The 16673-nt window shown below is 42.2% G+C and overlaps 1 protein-coding gene and 1 non-coding gene across 13 annotated transcripts in view; both read right to left on the bottom strand.

The window, feature by feature from the left end:
• Positions 1-16673, bottom strand: part of AAK1 (AP2 associated kinase 1) — a 187664-nt gene that overhangs the window by 47786 nt on the left and 123205 nt on the right. For 7 of the 12 annotated variants that reach the window (XM_034953310.2, XM_034953311.3, XM_008956342.4 and 4 more), the window contains exons 12-16: positions 14808-15097; positions 10331-10615; positions 5094-5326; positions 3283-3440; positions 1429-1533 (exon numbers count right to left, since the gene is read on the bottom strand). In XM_034953310.2, the coding sequence (XP_034809201.2) occupies positions 1429-1533; positions 3283-3440; positions 5094-5326; positions 10331-10615; positions 14808-15097 (1071 nt within the window). The remainder of the gene's footprint in view (positions 1-1428; positions 1534-3282; positions 3441-5093; positions 5327-10330; positions 10616-14807; positions 15098-16673) is intronic. The other 5 variants (XM_034953312.3, XM_055107877.2, XM_063594889.1 and 2 more) reach the window with 1 other exon arrangement.
• Positions 15900-16031, bottom strand: LOC112438981 (small nucleolar RNA SNORA36 family). Its single transcript, XR_003027291.1, has one exon. It is a non-coding gene; the product is annotated as a small nucleolar RNA SNORA36 family (small nucleolar RNA).

The raw sequence follows: 16673 nt of genomic DNA, 5'->3' as shown, positions 1-16673 counted from the left end.
AGATCACTTGAGCTCAGGAGTTCGAGACTAGCATGGCCAACATGGTGAAACTCCATCTCTACTAAAACTACAAACATTAGCCAGCCATAGTGGCATACACCGGTAGTCCTAGCTACTTGAGAGGCTTGAGGCATGAGAATTGCTTGAACCTGGGAGGCAGAGTTTGCAGTGAGCCGAGACTGTGCCACTGCACTCCAGCCTGGGCGACAGAATGAGACTCCATCTCAAAAAAAAAAAAAAAAAAAAAAAAAAAAAAAAAAAAAAAGATGCATATCAGAGTCTCAGAGTCTTAAGCAGGGGGCCAAAGACTGTACAAAATTGTGGTCATATGGCCGGGCATGGTGGCTCACGCCTGTAATCCCAGCACTTTCGGAGGCCAAGGCAGGCAGATCACCTGAGATCAGGAGTTCAAGACCAGCCTGGCCAACATGGTGACATCCCGTCTCTACAAACATACAAAAATTAGCTGGGCATGATGGCAGGTGCCTGTAATCCTAGCTACTCTGGAGGCTGAGGCGGGAGAATCACTTGAACCCAGGAGGCGGCGGTTGCAGTGAGCCAAGATTGAGCCATTGCACTCCAGCCTGGGCAACAGAGCGAGACTCCATCTCAAAAAATAAAATTGTGGTCATGTGTATTCTGGTCAGGGAGACCTATAACTTTCATTAGATTCACAAAGATATCTGTGACTCTCAAAAGGTTAAATGCCTCTAACAGATATCAAGATAGTATCCCTAGACTATCTCTTGGTCGTGAGGTCATGGAGAATTTTAACTTTCTTCTCTATAAATTACTAACTTTTATATAATCAAAATGTATAATTTTTTATTAATAGAAGGGAAAAGTTTGTCTCTTATGATTGCTTCTATACTTTTAACAAAGTCTCATTAAAAAATACCTCCCTCCTTCTCCCCAACAGCGTGCGTGCGTGCGCGCACACACACCCACACACACACACACACACACACAGTTTAGAGGAGTGTTAGCTATAACAGAACATTTAATTTTTAAAATTCTTCAAGTAATCTCAGAAACCTAAGAAATTACAAGCAATGAACACTGGGTGTTTCTTAAATCTAGAAATATTTGTTTAAGACGTGCCTGTGGACTAGAGCGAACAAGTCCTGCATGTTACTGCCAGACTGTCCTGCCACTTTAATTCAAAGTGGTTCTAGATCTTTATCCCTTTTTGATCAGAAAGCTTTTGAATTAAAAAAAAGTAAGTTTTAAATTAAATAGACCATGAAAAACATATATATATATACATATATATGTGTGTGTATATATATATATACACACATATATATATACACACACGGTACTGCCAGGATTTGGATTTCACTGGCATGCTAGAGTTATCTGTGGAGTAAAAAACAGTGTGAAGGTAACAACAGTGAACCTCACGTTCCAGGTATTTGCCATACTAACCAGTTCCAGCAGAAAATGAGGTCGTAGCAAAAGCATCACCTTGGGTTGATTGAAAGCCTGGGATCAAACTCTCAGCTGAGCCTCCAAGCTTCTCGGGATGTTTGCCTGGAGAGACAAAACACCACTCAGTTCATTCTAGCAGAATCTTGCGAGGCACACACACATGGCAGAGGTAAGGGGCATTCTCTGAACTGACTTCTGGACTTGACTACTTTTACTGCATTATGGCGACACATTCAAAGGTCCTTGCCTAGTCATTGCAATAACTGAGAGAACGGCTGAGAAAAAAAAGGAAATTGTTAAGAATCAAAAGAGAGCATGTCATCAGTTTTGCAAGATGAAAAGCGTTCTGGAGATTGGTTGGTTGCACAACAGTGTGAATGTACTTAACACTACGGAACTGCACATTTAATGCCTCCCGCCCTCACTTGTAATCTATTCACTTTATACAGCTCTAATGAGTTTGATGATCTGCTTTCCATGTTGGAAGCAGTTTAGGAGAGCAAATGAGAAGAGGGAGTGGTGGAGATGGCAATAATGAGACGTTATGAGGGACAAGCATAATGACAGTAGCTTAATGTGAAAGCTGACAGCTGAACAGTAAGAAAAGGGAGAGGAAATTATTAAAACTCAGGGGCTAGTTATTTGGGTACAAAAATACTACAATTTTCAGTAGTCTATAGAGGTATTTCTATTTACAGTCCAGAATAACAACTGGTATACATAACAATGAAACAAAGTTGCCAAAAAAGTTAAGTACTATGCCCTATCTTCTGTTTAAAAAAGCAAGAAAGTAATAGGAATTTTTTTCAACAGACAGGGTCTCACTCTGTCACCCAGGCTAGAGTGCAGTGGTAAATTCATAGCCCACTGCAGCCTCGACCTCTTGGGCTCAAGTGATCCTTCCACCTCAGCCTCCCAAGTAGCTGGGACTACAGATGTGTGCCAGGATGCCCAGCTAATTTTTTAAATTTTTTGTAGAGATAGGATCTTGGCATGTTGCCCAGGCTGGTCTTGAACTCCTGGGCTCAAGTGATTCTCTTGCCTCAGCCTCCCAAAGTACTGGGTTACAGGCGTGAGCCACCACACCTGGATTGGAGTTTTAAAAGATTTCTATAAAATGATAGTTAAAGCCAAAATGTTTGGCCAATAGTTCATACCACTCAATTGGTTCTCATCATTGCTTTATCCTGCACCCTTATCTACATTGAGAGTACTTTTTATTAGAGTACTCTCTAACATTATTAGAATTATTAGAATTATGCATATTAGAATTTGTTCCAAAGTGTGTGCATGTGCCTCTGTGTGTGTGTGTGTGTGTGTGTGTGTGTCCTGCCTTCCAAAGTAGACTGTTCTTCAGGCAGAAGTATATCTTCTATTTATTTAATCATCTTTCTGTGTAGTACAGTAATACAGAACTCTGACTATAGTGAAAGAAAGACTCAGTGTCCATGTGAAGGCACATTCATGGACAAGCAGTGGCAACTTTCTGGGACAGTAAACCAACCTAGGATGAGAGAACCATCACACTCCTCCAAGGAGGGACCATGCCTGATGCTGTTATCCTGGACTATGTCACAAACCTTTTCTACAAGTTTCTTCCCTAAGCATCACACTCTCCTTGCTACCACCCACAATAGATCAGGATTTCCTGAAGATGAGGACTTCAGGGCCCATGGTAAAAATAAAAACTGACTTGTATGCATACTTTGAAATCAAGCCTTATGCAAAGGCCCAAGCCTACATTTCCACATGCATACCCTTCTAGAGTTACGATTCTTTCTCATTCCTGGTTATTTCTTAGCACAGAGAATCTATAATCAAGAAGCACAAAAAAAGACACAGCTTACTCACCTTCCCCCAGCTTGGCAAAGTCCTTGTTTAGCAGTTCTTCAGCTGTGAGTTTGGAGAAATTATCGTCATCAAAGGGATTCCACGTAGACCCTTCTGAAGGATTATAAACATTTTGTTGAGAGGTCCGAGGAGAGCCTGATGGAGTGGTGGTTGCAGACCTAGGTAGGTTCCCACCCCCACGAAACAAAAAGATATAAAAGTTGAACAAAACAAAAAGGGTCAACTTATTTTCTCTGTTTCAGGATCAAATTATTTTCTGGGTCAAACCATCATTTTCCACCACAGTATTTTTTTTTTTTTTTTTTGAGTCAGAGTTTTGCTCTTTCACCCACGTTGGAGCACAATGGCGTGATCTCGACTCACTGCAACCTCCGTCTCCCAGGTTCAAGCGATTCTCCTGCCTCAGCCTCCCGAGTAGCTGGGATTACAGGCGCATGCCACCACGCCTGGCTAATTTTTGTATTTTTAGTAGAGACAAGGTTTCAACATGTTGGCCAGGCTGGTCTTGAACTCCTGACCTCAGGTGATCCACCTGCCTTGGCCTCCCAAAGTGCTAGGATTACAGGCGTGAGCCACTGCATCCAGCCCACAGTGTTTTCCTAAAAGGGCTTTCCACAGCACCTGAAGAATTTCCACAGATACCCATTCCACTTTGTGAAATGAATGTCTCCTTTCCTTCATGACTCACTACCTCCCACTACTTCCTTAATCTCTTGCTTAAGTTTTCAGTCTTATCTGCAAGTTGTTTCAGTTCAGGATCTAAAAGCAACCTGTTCTTAGACTTGTGTATCTTGTGGTGACCACCATAACATCCACAATAACTGACCTCTGGAAGGGCAGGAAAGAGGTCTATTTAGGCTGCCTCTCATCTCTCAGGATCCAGCATGCATAGAGTTAAGGGCCACCATCACAATTAAAAAGAAATAAAGACAGTTACCACTACTTTGTGCATCTAAGTATCATTATATAATTTTCTTATAAAGTCTCTCTTAACTTCATTGAAAGATTTTAACTTTAGAGTGTATGGTTCCAAGACAGTTAAGGGTCTGAAACTGCATTTACTCAACACTCATCAAAATCTACTTGTCAGGCACAGAACCAGTCACTGGATTTCCAAAGGTTGACTAAGACATGGTCATTGTCTTGGAGAACTCACAAACCAGTTTGGTCAGACATACAAATAATTAACGACAATACAATGTCATATAAGCTCAAAAAAATGTTCAGACAAAAATTATACATCATATCAGAGGAAGGGTCAAGGAAAAGTCAACCTCTGACATGGATCTTGATGAATAAATGAACATTCCCTAGGTGGGCAAGGAGGAGCATAGCAGTCCCAGGAGAGGGCATAGGAGGAACAAAGGGCTCGGGAAGGTGAAGAGTAGCAAGTCTGCCTGTGAAACACAACAGGCCCTGCTATGTTAAGCAGTGTGCTCAGCTATCATGAGGAGCCAGTGAAAGACTTTTCAGCGTGGAGAGACTCGGTCAGATCGAGAGTTCAGAAAACACACTGTAGAGCATGGAACAGGTGAGAGAATGAGAACAGTGGGCCAAGTAGGAAAAGATTTCTTAAGATTAGTATGGCCCATGCACTAAAGACAAATTCACAGCTGCTCATTAAACACAAGTACATGCAAGATGAAATGAGCCAGAAAAATAAACAAACCAGAAAAATAAACAAACACAAGTACACACCACTGTATTTGCATTACACACATCTACACACTTATGCAAAGAATCACACACTAACAGCCGCAGGCAGACTTTGCCCACAGAGGTAAGAACAACAAAGAGGAAGCACCACATACTTGGACTTATTGAGACTGGCCTCAGCTGCAGCTGCCTGGAGCAGCTGGGTTGATTTGCTGGCAGGGACCCCAAAGACTGCACTGTGGGTTACGTCACTGAGAATACGCCTGTGCCCAGCACGTTGGGTTTTGGGGGATGAGGGTGGAGTGAGAGATCCAACTTTCTGCCCCTGGACGGCAGGAGGTGGGGTTGTCTGAACCTTTGGCTGTTGTCTTACTGGGGCTTGAATCTGCTAGGAAGAGAGATGGAAAGTGTTTCATTAAATTAAAAAAGTTAAAGGAAAAACAAACAGATAAGTGTAACAACAACAACAAAAAATGCCACATAAGCACTAACATGAAACTCACATGGCTAAGTTTATCAATAATGCCCAGAAAGAAAAATCCAGGCTTTGACAATCTGTGCTGCAACTTTGAGACTGATAACAGTATGGTATTTGCCTGATACACATAAATTTCAATCTTCATCAGCGATAATATACAGGGTAACCATATGTTAACCATATTCAGCTCAAAGCATAAGAATGAAGAAGCTATTCCAGCTGTAAAGATCTAGAATTTATCATAAAGGACCACTTTCTATTTCTGGAGTCACATACAAACTCATTCAGAATGCTTTCAAAGGGCAAGCAATAGATCCTATCACTACAGGTAAAGGCCAATGAAGACGTATCTCCAGCGAAACACATTTAAGCTGAATGATTTCTGCTAAGAGATCCCTCACTCTCTGCCATAGCGAGACCACAGGTTGGGAGTGAGTCAGAGAAAATTCTACTGTGATTAATAAATGTTACTGCTTGTTTGTTTTGAACTTTTATTTTAGGTTCGGGGGTACATGTGCAGGTTTGTTATACAGGTCAACAGGCAAACTCGTGTCACGGGGGTTTGTTGTACAGATTATTTTGTCACCAAGGTACTAAGCCTAGTACACAAGAGTTATTTTTTCTGATCCTCTCCCTCCTCCCACCCTCCACCTTCAAGGAGGCCCCAGCGTCTGTTGTTTCCCTCTTTGCGTCCATGAGTTCTCATCATGTAGCTCTCATTTGTAAGTGAGTGCATGTGCTATTTGGTTTTCTATTCCTCCAATAGTTTGCTAAGGATAATGGCCTCCAGCTCCAACCATGTTCTTGCAAAGCCTCCATCCTCCTTCTTTTTTATGGCTGCATAGTATTCCATGGTATATATGTACCACATTTTCTTTATCCAATCTCCCATTGATGGGCATTTAGGTTGATTCTATGTCTTTGCTGTTATGAATAGTGCTGCAATGAACATACACATGCATGTGTCTTTATGGCAGAACAATTTATATTCCTTTGAGTATACACCCAGTAATGGGATTGCTGGGTTGAATAGTAGTTCTCTTTTTAGCTCTGTGAAGAATCGCCACACTGCTTTCCACAATGGTTGAACTAACTTATACTCCCATCAAGAATGTATAAGCATTCCCTTTTCTGTTTTGTTGTTAAGGCTCTTTATTTCACTGATGGGATGGGTATATAAGATCCTATTTCTGTGGCAACTCCTAAGAAAATATGTAGCATTAGTTTAGTGGGATTAACTTGTTTCAATCTTCAGTTTGGACATAATATTGAAGAACTGGCAGAGAATATAAGAAGAAGAAAGAAAAAAAAGGTCCTGATGATGACTGAGCTAATAATACAAGGACTCTTGTGATGTGGGCCATTTTCAAAACAGGCCAAACTGCCACCACAGAACAACATACAGGTGAGAATATCCTTGTGACCACATGAGTGGTCCTTAAGCATAAGTCACCTATATCAAGGAAAATGAACAAAAAATGTTAAGAAAGCCACCCAACCCCTTTCCTTTACACTATCAACCTAGAGATAAAATAACTTTGGATATAAAATGCCCCAGGTATTTCACCATCCCTTCCCTCCAGTCCCTCTTCTCAGATTAGAGTTGCTGCTCCATGCTGCAACTCAGCTCAGCTGCAGTCTCAGTGTCTACAAAGGCAGGCCGTGAGACAGTTTAAGGAAACTAGACTATCCAGCTACCTGGGTCAGGATGCTTCTAGCTTGGGATATTGACTGCCTTCATCTTGTCCTCAGGACTTGGAAAATTTATTAAGGTAGACTATGTGCACATGTCAGTATTCCATCCACTTAACCAACAGGCTGAATGTTACAATATAAGGTTCTAATATCAATCAGAGGTTAGAAGGGTAACAAAGCTGCCCTGCTGAAGGAGAGGCAGAGTGCTCTGTGAAGACAACCACAGCTCCAGCTCCACAACTTCCTTTGGGGGTCCAGAGTTGTGCCTGTAACAGCTGGCTGAATACTACCACACATAGGGGTCAGAGGGCTTTGAGGATACACTGAATGGGCTTATTTCATGAGACATTCATTAATCTGAAAAGAATACTAAACTGTTGGGTCCCTTTATTTTGAAGAGTCCAGTGACAACTCTATTCTGAGATGAAGGACTGGAGGGAAGGGATGGTGAAATCTCCAGGGCATTTTACATCCGAAGTTGTTTTGTCTCGAGGTTGATGGCATAAAGGAAAGGAGTTGGATAGTTTTCTTACCACTTGGAGAACATTTTTCTCTTCTGTTCTCCAGATGCAGCACACTGAAGATTAGATGCCTCCTTCAGGACACCTTGCCCTATAACAGCAATCTACAGACACTAAGTGGTTTGTACCTGTTCAGCTACGCCTCCCAGCAACCCTGGCAGACAGTTATACTTCCACTTAGAATCAAAGAATGTGAGAGTTTAAAGGGACCTTAGAAAATGCAGATTTCAACTCCTGCACTGAGGCCAAGTGCTCATTCAAGGTCACAGGGTTAACTGGAAGCAGAGCCCATGTCTCCTGACTGTGGCTCAGGACTCTTTTCTGCCCCATGATGCCATCCCATCCAAACAGGATTGGAAAGTGGGAGGAGGGACAGAGAGACCACGGGAGAAGGAATAAAAAGACTCAGATGTCTATTTTGCTGACGATTTTTTAAAAATGTAATTATAAAAGGAGTATAATCACATCAAGAAATGTAAGAATATAGAAAACAGACTTCTATTCCATCACTCTAATACAACTAGATACAATTCTTATCTTTTTGGTACCTTATACTTTAAGTCTCTTTTCAAGTGTATAGTTTTTCCGTAATTTCACAATTCCTTTAACATTACCTCATGAGCATTTCTTTTCATACTGTTGTACAGACTTTATAACCGTGCTTTTTAATGGCTGCACAGTTGGGTTTCTCAGCAATTTAGGTTGCTTCCAAATTCTCTGGGCTATTATTAATAAGACTGCAATAAACATCTAGGGCAAATGGCCATTTTCCCTTTGCTAATTATTGCTTTAAGATGGCTACAGGGTACACTTTACCTTCATTCACTTGCTTCTTTAGATTAGCCCTGCCAAGAGTCAGCGGAGACAGGGATGGGTCAAAGCTGAGAAGCTCTATGGCTCCTGGCCAAAGCATGGTCTATTTCTGTTTCCTCTCTGTCCCCAAAACCAACTATCCCAGAGCAAAGTGTTCAAAGTGTTTTTTCATCCAGAGAACACGGAGAAAGTTCATAATTCATTCCCAAGGGAGTAGACACTTTTGTCTAGGAGAAGCATAGGGGAACCTCATAAGAAGTGTAGTCAGTAGTAGTTGATCATTTTATCACCCTGGATGAGCATTTGTTATAATTAAACTTAAACACAGATCAGGATTCTTTGATTCTTGCCCCAGCTCCACTACCATCAGTTTGTATGTCTTGGGCAACCACTTCCTAGTCTATGCCTCAGTTTCCAATTCCGTAAAATGAGGAGGCTGAACTGAATAATTAAGGTCCCTTCTAGCTATCTCATGTACTAATTTTTTTAAAAACTCTTTTTCCATGAAGAAGAGGAACTTTACCTCTTGTTAAAAATACAGAGACTCACTGTCTACTCCACGCCTGCAGGAAGTCTGAGTTGTTTTAGAAACGAAGGTGTAAAGACACTAAACACACACTTAGCTAAGACTTAAAGAAGACAATCTACGGCACTGCTTCCTTTCGAAGCGATGTAGGTTTTCTGGTTTAAGATGGGAGACAAAAGTCTATTAGAAATCAATCCTCAGAAAGATGGTTTCTTTTTTTTTTTGAGATGGAGTCTTGCTCTGTGGCCCAGGCTGGAGTGCAGTGGCATGATCTCCACTCACTGCAAGCTCCACCTCCCAGGTTCACGCCATTCTCCTGCCTCAGCCTCCCGAGTAGCTGGGACTACAGGTGCCTGCCACCACGCCCGGCTAATTTTTTTTTTTTGTATTTTTAGTAGAGACGTGGTTTCACCACGTTAGCCAGGATGGTCTCGATCTCCTGACCTCGTGATCCGCCCGCCTCGGCCTCCCAAAGTGCTGGGATTACAGGCGTGAGGCCACTGCGCCCAGCAGAAAGATGGTTTCTTACTTTTCCTTTGTTCCTCTAGTAGTTAGACTTCCCTGGCAGTAACAGGGTAGCTGTGACACTCTACCAGCTGGGTATGCAAAATGTCTTTTTCTAACACCATAAAATTTTCTATCACTATCACTCAGAAAAATAAGAGTACAGAAAAAAATCCACTTATCACAGGCCAAAGCATGATGTGCCCATGTGTGTTGAAACTGTAGAGGACAATCAGACGAGGGGTTCTGATGCCATACTCAGCCAATATCTAAAAGTGGACATGCCCAATTTCTAAATTGACAAGATGGCTCAAATGACTGGATACTCAGATGCTCTGGTACCCAGGGGGATTACACCAGGGTGAATGGTCTCAGGTAAGCAGGCCCTTGATGGGAGCTGCATGGTAAACTTAAATAATGTGATTAGTAATGTCATCCAAGACAAAGAATAAACACAACATGGAGGACTCAGGGCCTGGAAAGGGCACAATGGATCAAACTGCCCCTTGAAGAAGAGAAAGGGATTAGCTTTAATCCTGCCTAGGTCCTTGACTGTTCAAAGTGACACAGACAGAGATGATGAACAGATCTTCCTGCTAGCCTAGTTTCAGAGTGATAAAAATTAAGAAGGCTCTTCATCAGTAGCCTAGAATCCTTTTTTAAAAAAACCTCTATCTTCTATAGAACATCCATACTATTCTTGGATATATCAAGGAAAGATCAAATAATTGAACCACCCAGGTGGGAAAGCAACCTGGCCCCTCATCAGCTGCTGCCATCTTTCCCACCCTTCCCCTAGCTCTTGCTGCACATTCCTCTGCTGCTTTTGTGCTCTGAGCTCTGGTTGATTCTTACCGCTGGCTCCTGGGCAGGGGCTGGCTGTGGGGCTGCAGCTGGCTGTGGCTGGGGCTGCTGTCCTGCTGCCACAGTGGGCTTTTGCTGCAAGGCAGCCTGCTGAGTCATCAGCTGTTGTTGATGCAGGGCTGTGGCCAGCTGTTGCTGTTGCTGTTGTTGTTGCTGCTGCTGCTGCTGCTGCTGCTGGTAGAAATTCTGCATCAGCTGCTGTTGAGAGCCTCCTTGGGACACCACAGGGAACTGAGCAATTGCTGGTTGCTGGGTTGCTGGATGTACTGCCTGAAACTGAGCAAGAAATGAGGAGATGAATAAGGGCCTGTCCCAGAATAATAGTCACAAAAGACAAATGTCTCAAAAACAATGAAGACCAGTGCTAAAGCCAAAGGCAAGGGCAAGTAGAAAAGTCTTGAGGCTAGGCCTAAAATCTCATGATAGAGACCTCAGGGAATTAAAATACAACACAGCAGCAGTCCCTTACACTGCTAGGCTCCATCCATTGCACCAGGCTGCCTCCTGCACTATAGACTGGCCTTCCAAGTGGGTTTCTGGGCCTTGCCTAAGGGAAGCTATCTGACTAAACATCATGTGACTCCATAAGCTAGAGTACAGCAGGAGCTAATAAACGATCTCCTAATCATAGAGGTAATCCTTCTTATAAAGGGATTTGAAGTAGCCAAGATTAAAATGCTTCCCTACCTGAACAGGATGAAGCAATGATGACACTGAAAAGAATAACCTAAATGTTAACTCACCTATTAAGACTCATCTCAAGTCTTACTAAAAATTATTTCCCAAGAGCTCCATTTTTATTAAACTTCCTTAAACATTCAAAATAGCCAGTGTGCTCTATGACGCTTCCTTTTGTTTGTTTGTTTGAGATAGTGTCTCGCTGCGTTGCCCAGGCTGGGATGTAGTGGTGCAAGCAATCTCGGCTCACTGCACCCTTGACCTCCTGGGCTCAAGTGATCATTCCACCTCAGCCTCCTAAGTACCTGGTATCACAGGTGCACACTACCATGCCTGGCTAATTTTTTTTCTTATTTTTTGTAGAGACACAGTCTCACAATGTTGCCCAGGCTGTCTCGACCTCCTGGGCTCAAGCAATCCTCCCGCTTCGGCCTCTGAAGGTGCTGAGATTATAAGCATGAGCCACTGTATCTGGCCCACACTTCTTATATGTCTCTCTAATCCCCACTGTTAGGGGCTATGTGCTACATACACAAACAGAGCTCAAAATAAGGGCCTGCTGATGAACTAAGGTCAACACTGTATCTTTGAACATCCCATATACTTTATGTAGTTATTAGAGTCAATTGGGAGGATACTGTTTGTCTACTGGGGCAAAGTTAAAGGGTTAACAAATTAGAAGATGTCAAAAAAAAAAAATAGCTGCCTACTTATAACAGCAAAATACTGGAAACAACCCAAATGTCTATCAACAGGAGACTGGCTGATTAAATATATTATGATAGATATATCCTGAAGGAAATATCTAACAGAATACTCTCAAGTTGTAAATAAGAATGAGCAATACCACTATATATGGGTTGATGGGGATGGACTTTTGCAGATTTAACTCTGAAACTATGTAAATGTTTCACATATCCACAAAACAGAATTAAACTAAAATTTAAAAAGCAATAACTAAAAATCAAAAGCAAAACAATGCAAATAAACTGGTGTATCAAATTGGTAGCTGAATGCGCCAGAAAATAATGTGCTAAACATTCTAAGGGTAAAATGGGCAAGGAAATCTTAAACTGTTTTCAGTAATCATGTGGTTATTGCTATCTTAAAACGATAGAACAATTAATTATCTATGTTAATGCTGTTAAGAATCAAGATTTCCAGAAAAAAAGAACAACAAAATCCAAGAAGTTAAACAGAAATCCAGTAATTACAAATCCAAATTAGGAATATAAATCCGAATTCATAATGCCTATTCTCCAACAAAACAAAACAAAATATATTTTCTAATTGTCCACTGAGAAGGCCTAGAAACAACAAGCAATCCATTAGGCAAATGGTATTTCTAGCATCAAAACTGTGGTTTCTAAACATTATTTGCCCTAAAAAGAAACAGAGCTCCTAAGAAAAATGGATGATTTCAAGTTGAGGGCAGCATGATCCTAGAGGGCAGCATGATCCTAGATAGCAAGGAAATCATTAAAGACCACTGGAGTTACATTCAAAGGATTTAGGAGCCAATTTGAAGAGACTTCCACTGGCCAAAGTTGGGGCAATCTGAGCTTTAAAATAAATACATTTTTTAAAACTGCAGTATGCCAGGCATGGTGGTGTGCACCTGTAGTCCCAGCTACTCGGAAGGCTGAGGCGGGAGGATCGCTTGAGCCCAGGAAGTCAAGGGTTGTAGTATGCTATGCTAGTTGGGTGTCTGCACTAAGGTCAGCATCAGTATGAGGACCTCCCGGGAGCAGGGGACCAGTAGCCTAAGGAGGGTTGAACCAGCGCAGATTAGAAACGGAACAGGTCAAAACTCCAGGGCTGATTAGTAGTGGGATCCTGCCTGTGAATAGCCACTGCACTCCAGCCTGGGCAACACAGCAAGGCCCTACCTCTAGTAAAAACAAAACAAAAAAAGCAATGTATTCAAAGATATCAAATATGTTAAAATCTAAGAATTCCTAATGATACTAACTAAACTAAACAAAACAAAAACGTCACTGTTCACCTTTGGATGACAAGAGGGAACAAATTTATTACTCTGAAAACCAGTAAACAAAAGGAAAGAATCAAGTGTTTTTCCTGCCTTTTCTGTACAAACAGTACCTCGGGGTAGCTAAAGAGCTGATGAAAAAATTTCTTCATGGAAAACGTCCAGCCCTCAAATGAAGAGGGAATGTTAGAATATCACTGTGCCATCCCTGATGAATTAAGGAACTTGGCAAATGATCAGTGATAGCTGCTAAGCTAATGGGGAACATTAAACAAATGGATCAGACAGACAACACCTCAATACACCGATTGATCTTTTTTTCTTCCTTTTTTTAAAAATATTTTTGGGAAACGCAGTCTTCAGGGAAATCTGAAAGTACACGCTCCCTGATCTTAATATCAATGAAATAGAGGCCAGAGAGACATTATAGACCTCCTGACATGACGCAACAGGAAGAACAAAGAATTGTCAAACTGAATCAAATACTGAGTAAGCCTCGAGAAACTACCAGTGTACACGGAAGATGGTCAGACACATCAAATGACACCACAGCATGCAATCAGCTAAACCCAGAATGCCAAAAATTCCAAGGGACAAATAATCCAGTTTCTCCGAAAAATTAAATGACAAAAAGCAAAAAAAAAAAAAAAAGAGGAGAGGGAACCTATGGATAAAAGGGGACTTAAAAGATATATCAGCCAGCAGCCGCATAGGCTAATGTGTGTAATTCCGATGATTTGGGAGGCTGAGGTGGGAGGATGGCTTGAGGCCGGGAGTTTGAGACCAGCCTGGGCAAAATAACGAGACCCCCATCTCTACCAATAAAAATTAGCCAGGCATGGTGGCACATGCTTATAGTCCTAGCTACTTGAGAGACTCAGCTGGGATGATCACTTGAGCCCAGGAACTGGAGGCTGCAGTGAGCTATAACTGCACCACTTCACTCCAGCCTGGGAAACAGAGCAAGACCATACCTCCAAAAAAACAGATATACTCATCATTATAAAATGAATACATTCATAGTAAAAAATGTGAAAAAAATATATGAAAAGATAATGGAAAACAATATAGACCAACTAAATACAATCTGTTAGTATTGGATACTGATTCAAACAAGCCAACTTAATTATGAGATATCAGAAACAGTTAAACACTAATGGATATTTGATAATAAGAAACTATTGTTATTTTTTCCTCTCTTATGATAATGGTGTTACAGTTATATTAGAAAAAAGAAGAAAAAAAAGCAGTCCTTAAAAAAAAATAGTTTTTTTTTTTTTTTTGAGACAGAGTCTCGCTCTTGTTGCCCAGGCTGGAGTGCAATGGCGCGATCTCGGCTCACTGAACCTCTGCCTCCTGGGTTCAAGCGATTCTTCTACCTCAGCTTCCCAAGTAGCTGGGACTACAGGCTTGCGCCACCATGCCCAGCTAATTTTTGTATTTTTAGTAGAGACAGGGTTTCACCATGTTGGCCAGGATGGTCTCGATCTCTTGACCTCGTGATCCACCTGTCTCGGCCTCCCAAAGTGCTGGGATTACAGGCGCGAGCCACTGCACCCGGCCAAAAAAATAGCTCTTGTACTGATGTTCCTCAATCAGATGACAGATTCCTCATGGCCTGAGTAAAAGGGTGAAAGGGGTGTGAGTGATGGATCCGCTTCTCAATGCTTTAGTATCTACATCTATGAGAAACAGTGATGTAATGTTTAATGGCTCTCTGGGAAGACACCTTTACCTAGTCGGCCTTTTCACAGTTATGACTCAGATATGCAAGCAAGGGCCACACTCTGACCACCTTACCTGCTGAGTCTGGGCCTGCTGCTGCTGCTGGTAAAACGTGCCTGCCGGCTGCTGCTGTGGTGGCGGTGGCTGTTGCTGCTGCTGTTGCTGCTTGAGGAAGAGTTGCTGCTGGTGCTGGGGTGTGGCCTGGGCCTGAGCAGGCAGACCCTGGGCCTGAGTAGAAGGCGTCTGCTGTGGAGTGGGAGGAGCCTGTGGCTGCTTGGCCTGAGTTTGTGGCAGAGGCTGGCTGGGTGGGGCTTGGGGTTTTGGTTGGGGAACACTGGCTAATAGGCCAGGCTGATTGCTGGATCCTGCAATGAGAATAAAGTCCATGTAAGGGTTCCAAATGCTTCCACACAAAAATGGCTTTCTGTCTTGCCAAAACAATTAATAGGGGGTGACAAGTGTGCAGAGTATCCCAAGATTCATGTCCTCCTCACTGTCTTTCCACATGCTCTGTCCCACCTGGAATGTCTTTCTATCTTCTTGCTAAATTATGTGCTTCAAATTTTTCAAAACAAGGTTCAATATTGCCTCCTTAAGAAAGTCTTCCCTTATTAATCATCCCATTTAGTCAATTACAACTTTAGTTGGCACCCCAAATGTCTACATATTCAACTGGCCTTTGGTACATATGCACAAGCTTTGCCCCTCTTGGCATGCAGCATGACAACATCATTCCCTGGTGTTTTACATGTAGCTTATCCCAGTCTGGATGCCTGGCTATAAGTAGATGGCCACCAAATTCACCAAAAGCAGCTTCCTGGTAGGGTTCAGTTACTCAATATTTTGGATCAATCCTTTTTACGAAACAAAGCTCACTTATTTCATTAGAAACAGAATGCCAAAACATGAAGGGGTGTTAGATACTTCAAGAGACAAAGCATTAAAGAAACAATATTCTTCTGTGAATGTCAAAAGAGAGGAGTCTTGTTTCTATTTTTTTTTCAGGCATGTATGAAAATAACTCAGTTTCTTTGTATCTCAGCCCATCAGACCCCAAACTTCCTAAAATTGAAAGTAAGTTGTCTGCTAGTCCAAGCTCTTCAGCCTCTTTAGTCCTGTCTCTTCCAGGCATCTTTAACTGTTGATGTATTAGACCCAAGCAGGCATTTTTGTAGGCTGGGAGGCAAATGAATAAAATAATGCTTTCTACCCAATCATCTCCCCTAGCCCATTTCAATGTCCCAAAGTTTAATTAACAGAACAGGGAAGCTGCCCTGGACTGAACTCAACACTTTGGAAGAGTCTTATTTCTTTAAAGGCAAAGGGAAATATATGAAATAAAGAGGGAGGATAAGGTTCCAAACTGCAAAAATCAGGGCCAAGTCTAGAAAAAGCGACAAAGGGCTTTAGTGGTTTTGGAGATCCATCTCAGAATTCAAGGAGGCCTCTCCTTTTGCCAGCCATTTGCCATACAATTCTTTTCTTTTTTTTTTTTTTTGAAGCGGAGTTTCACTCGTCACCCAGGATGGAGTGCAATGGCACGGTCTTGGCTTACTGCAACCTCTGCCTCCCAGGTTCAAGCGATTCTCCTGCCTCAGCCTCCCCAGTAGCTGGGATTACAGGCGCACACCACAATGCCTGGCTAATTTTTTGTATTTTTTTTTTTTTGAAAAACAGGGTTTCATCATGTTGGCCAGGCTGGTCTCGAAATCGAACTGACCTCGGATGATTCACCCGCCTTGGCCTCCCAAAGTGTTGGGATTACAGGCATGAGCCACCATGCCCGGCCATTGCCATACAATTTCAACGGCAGCTTCCTCCTGTTCCTCAAGGAACACTGTTATCTCTGTGTGCCTCTGGAGTCCAATCCTAAAGCAAACCAGGCTTTCCAAGACTTCTCTGTTGTCCAGAATAACAAAGAGGTGTATTGAGTTTCAAACC

This window comes from Pan paniscus, chromosome 12, assembly GCF_029289425.2.
Source record: "Pan paniscus chromosome 12, NHGRI_mPanPan1-v2.0_pri, whole genome shotgun sequence".
NCBI classification, from domain to species: Eukaryota; Metazoa; Chordata; class Mammalia; order Primates; family Hominidae; genus Pan; species Pan paniscus.
The sequence above is the reverse complement of the archived record's forward strand: the minus strand, read 5'-3'. Positions and strand labels throughout refer to the sequence as shown.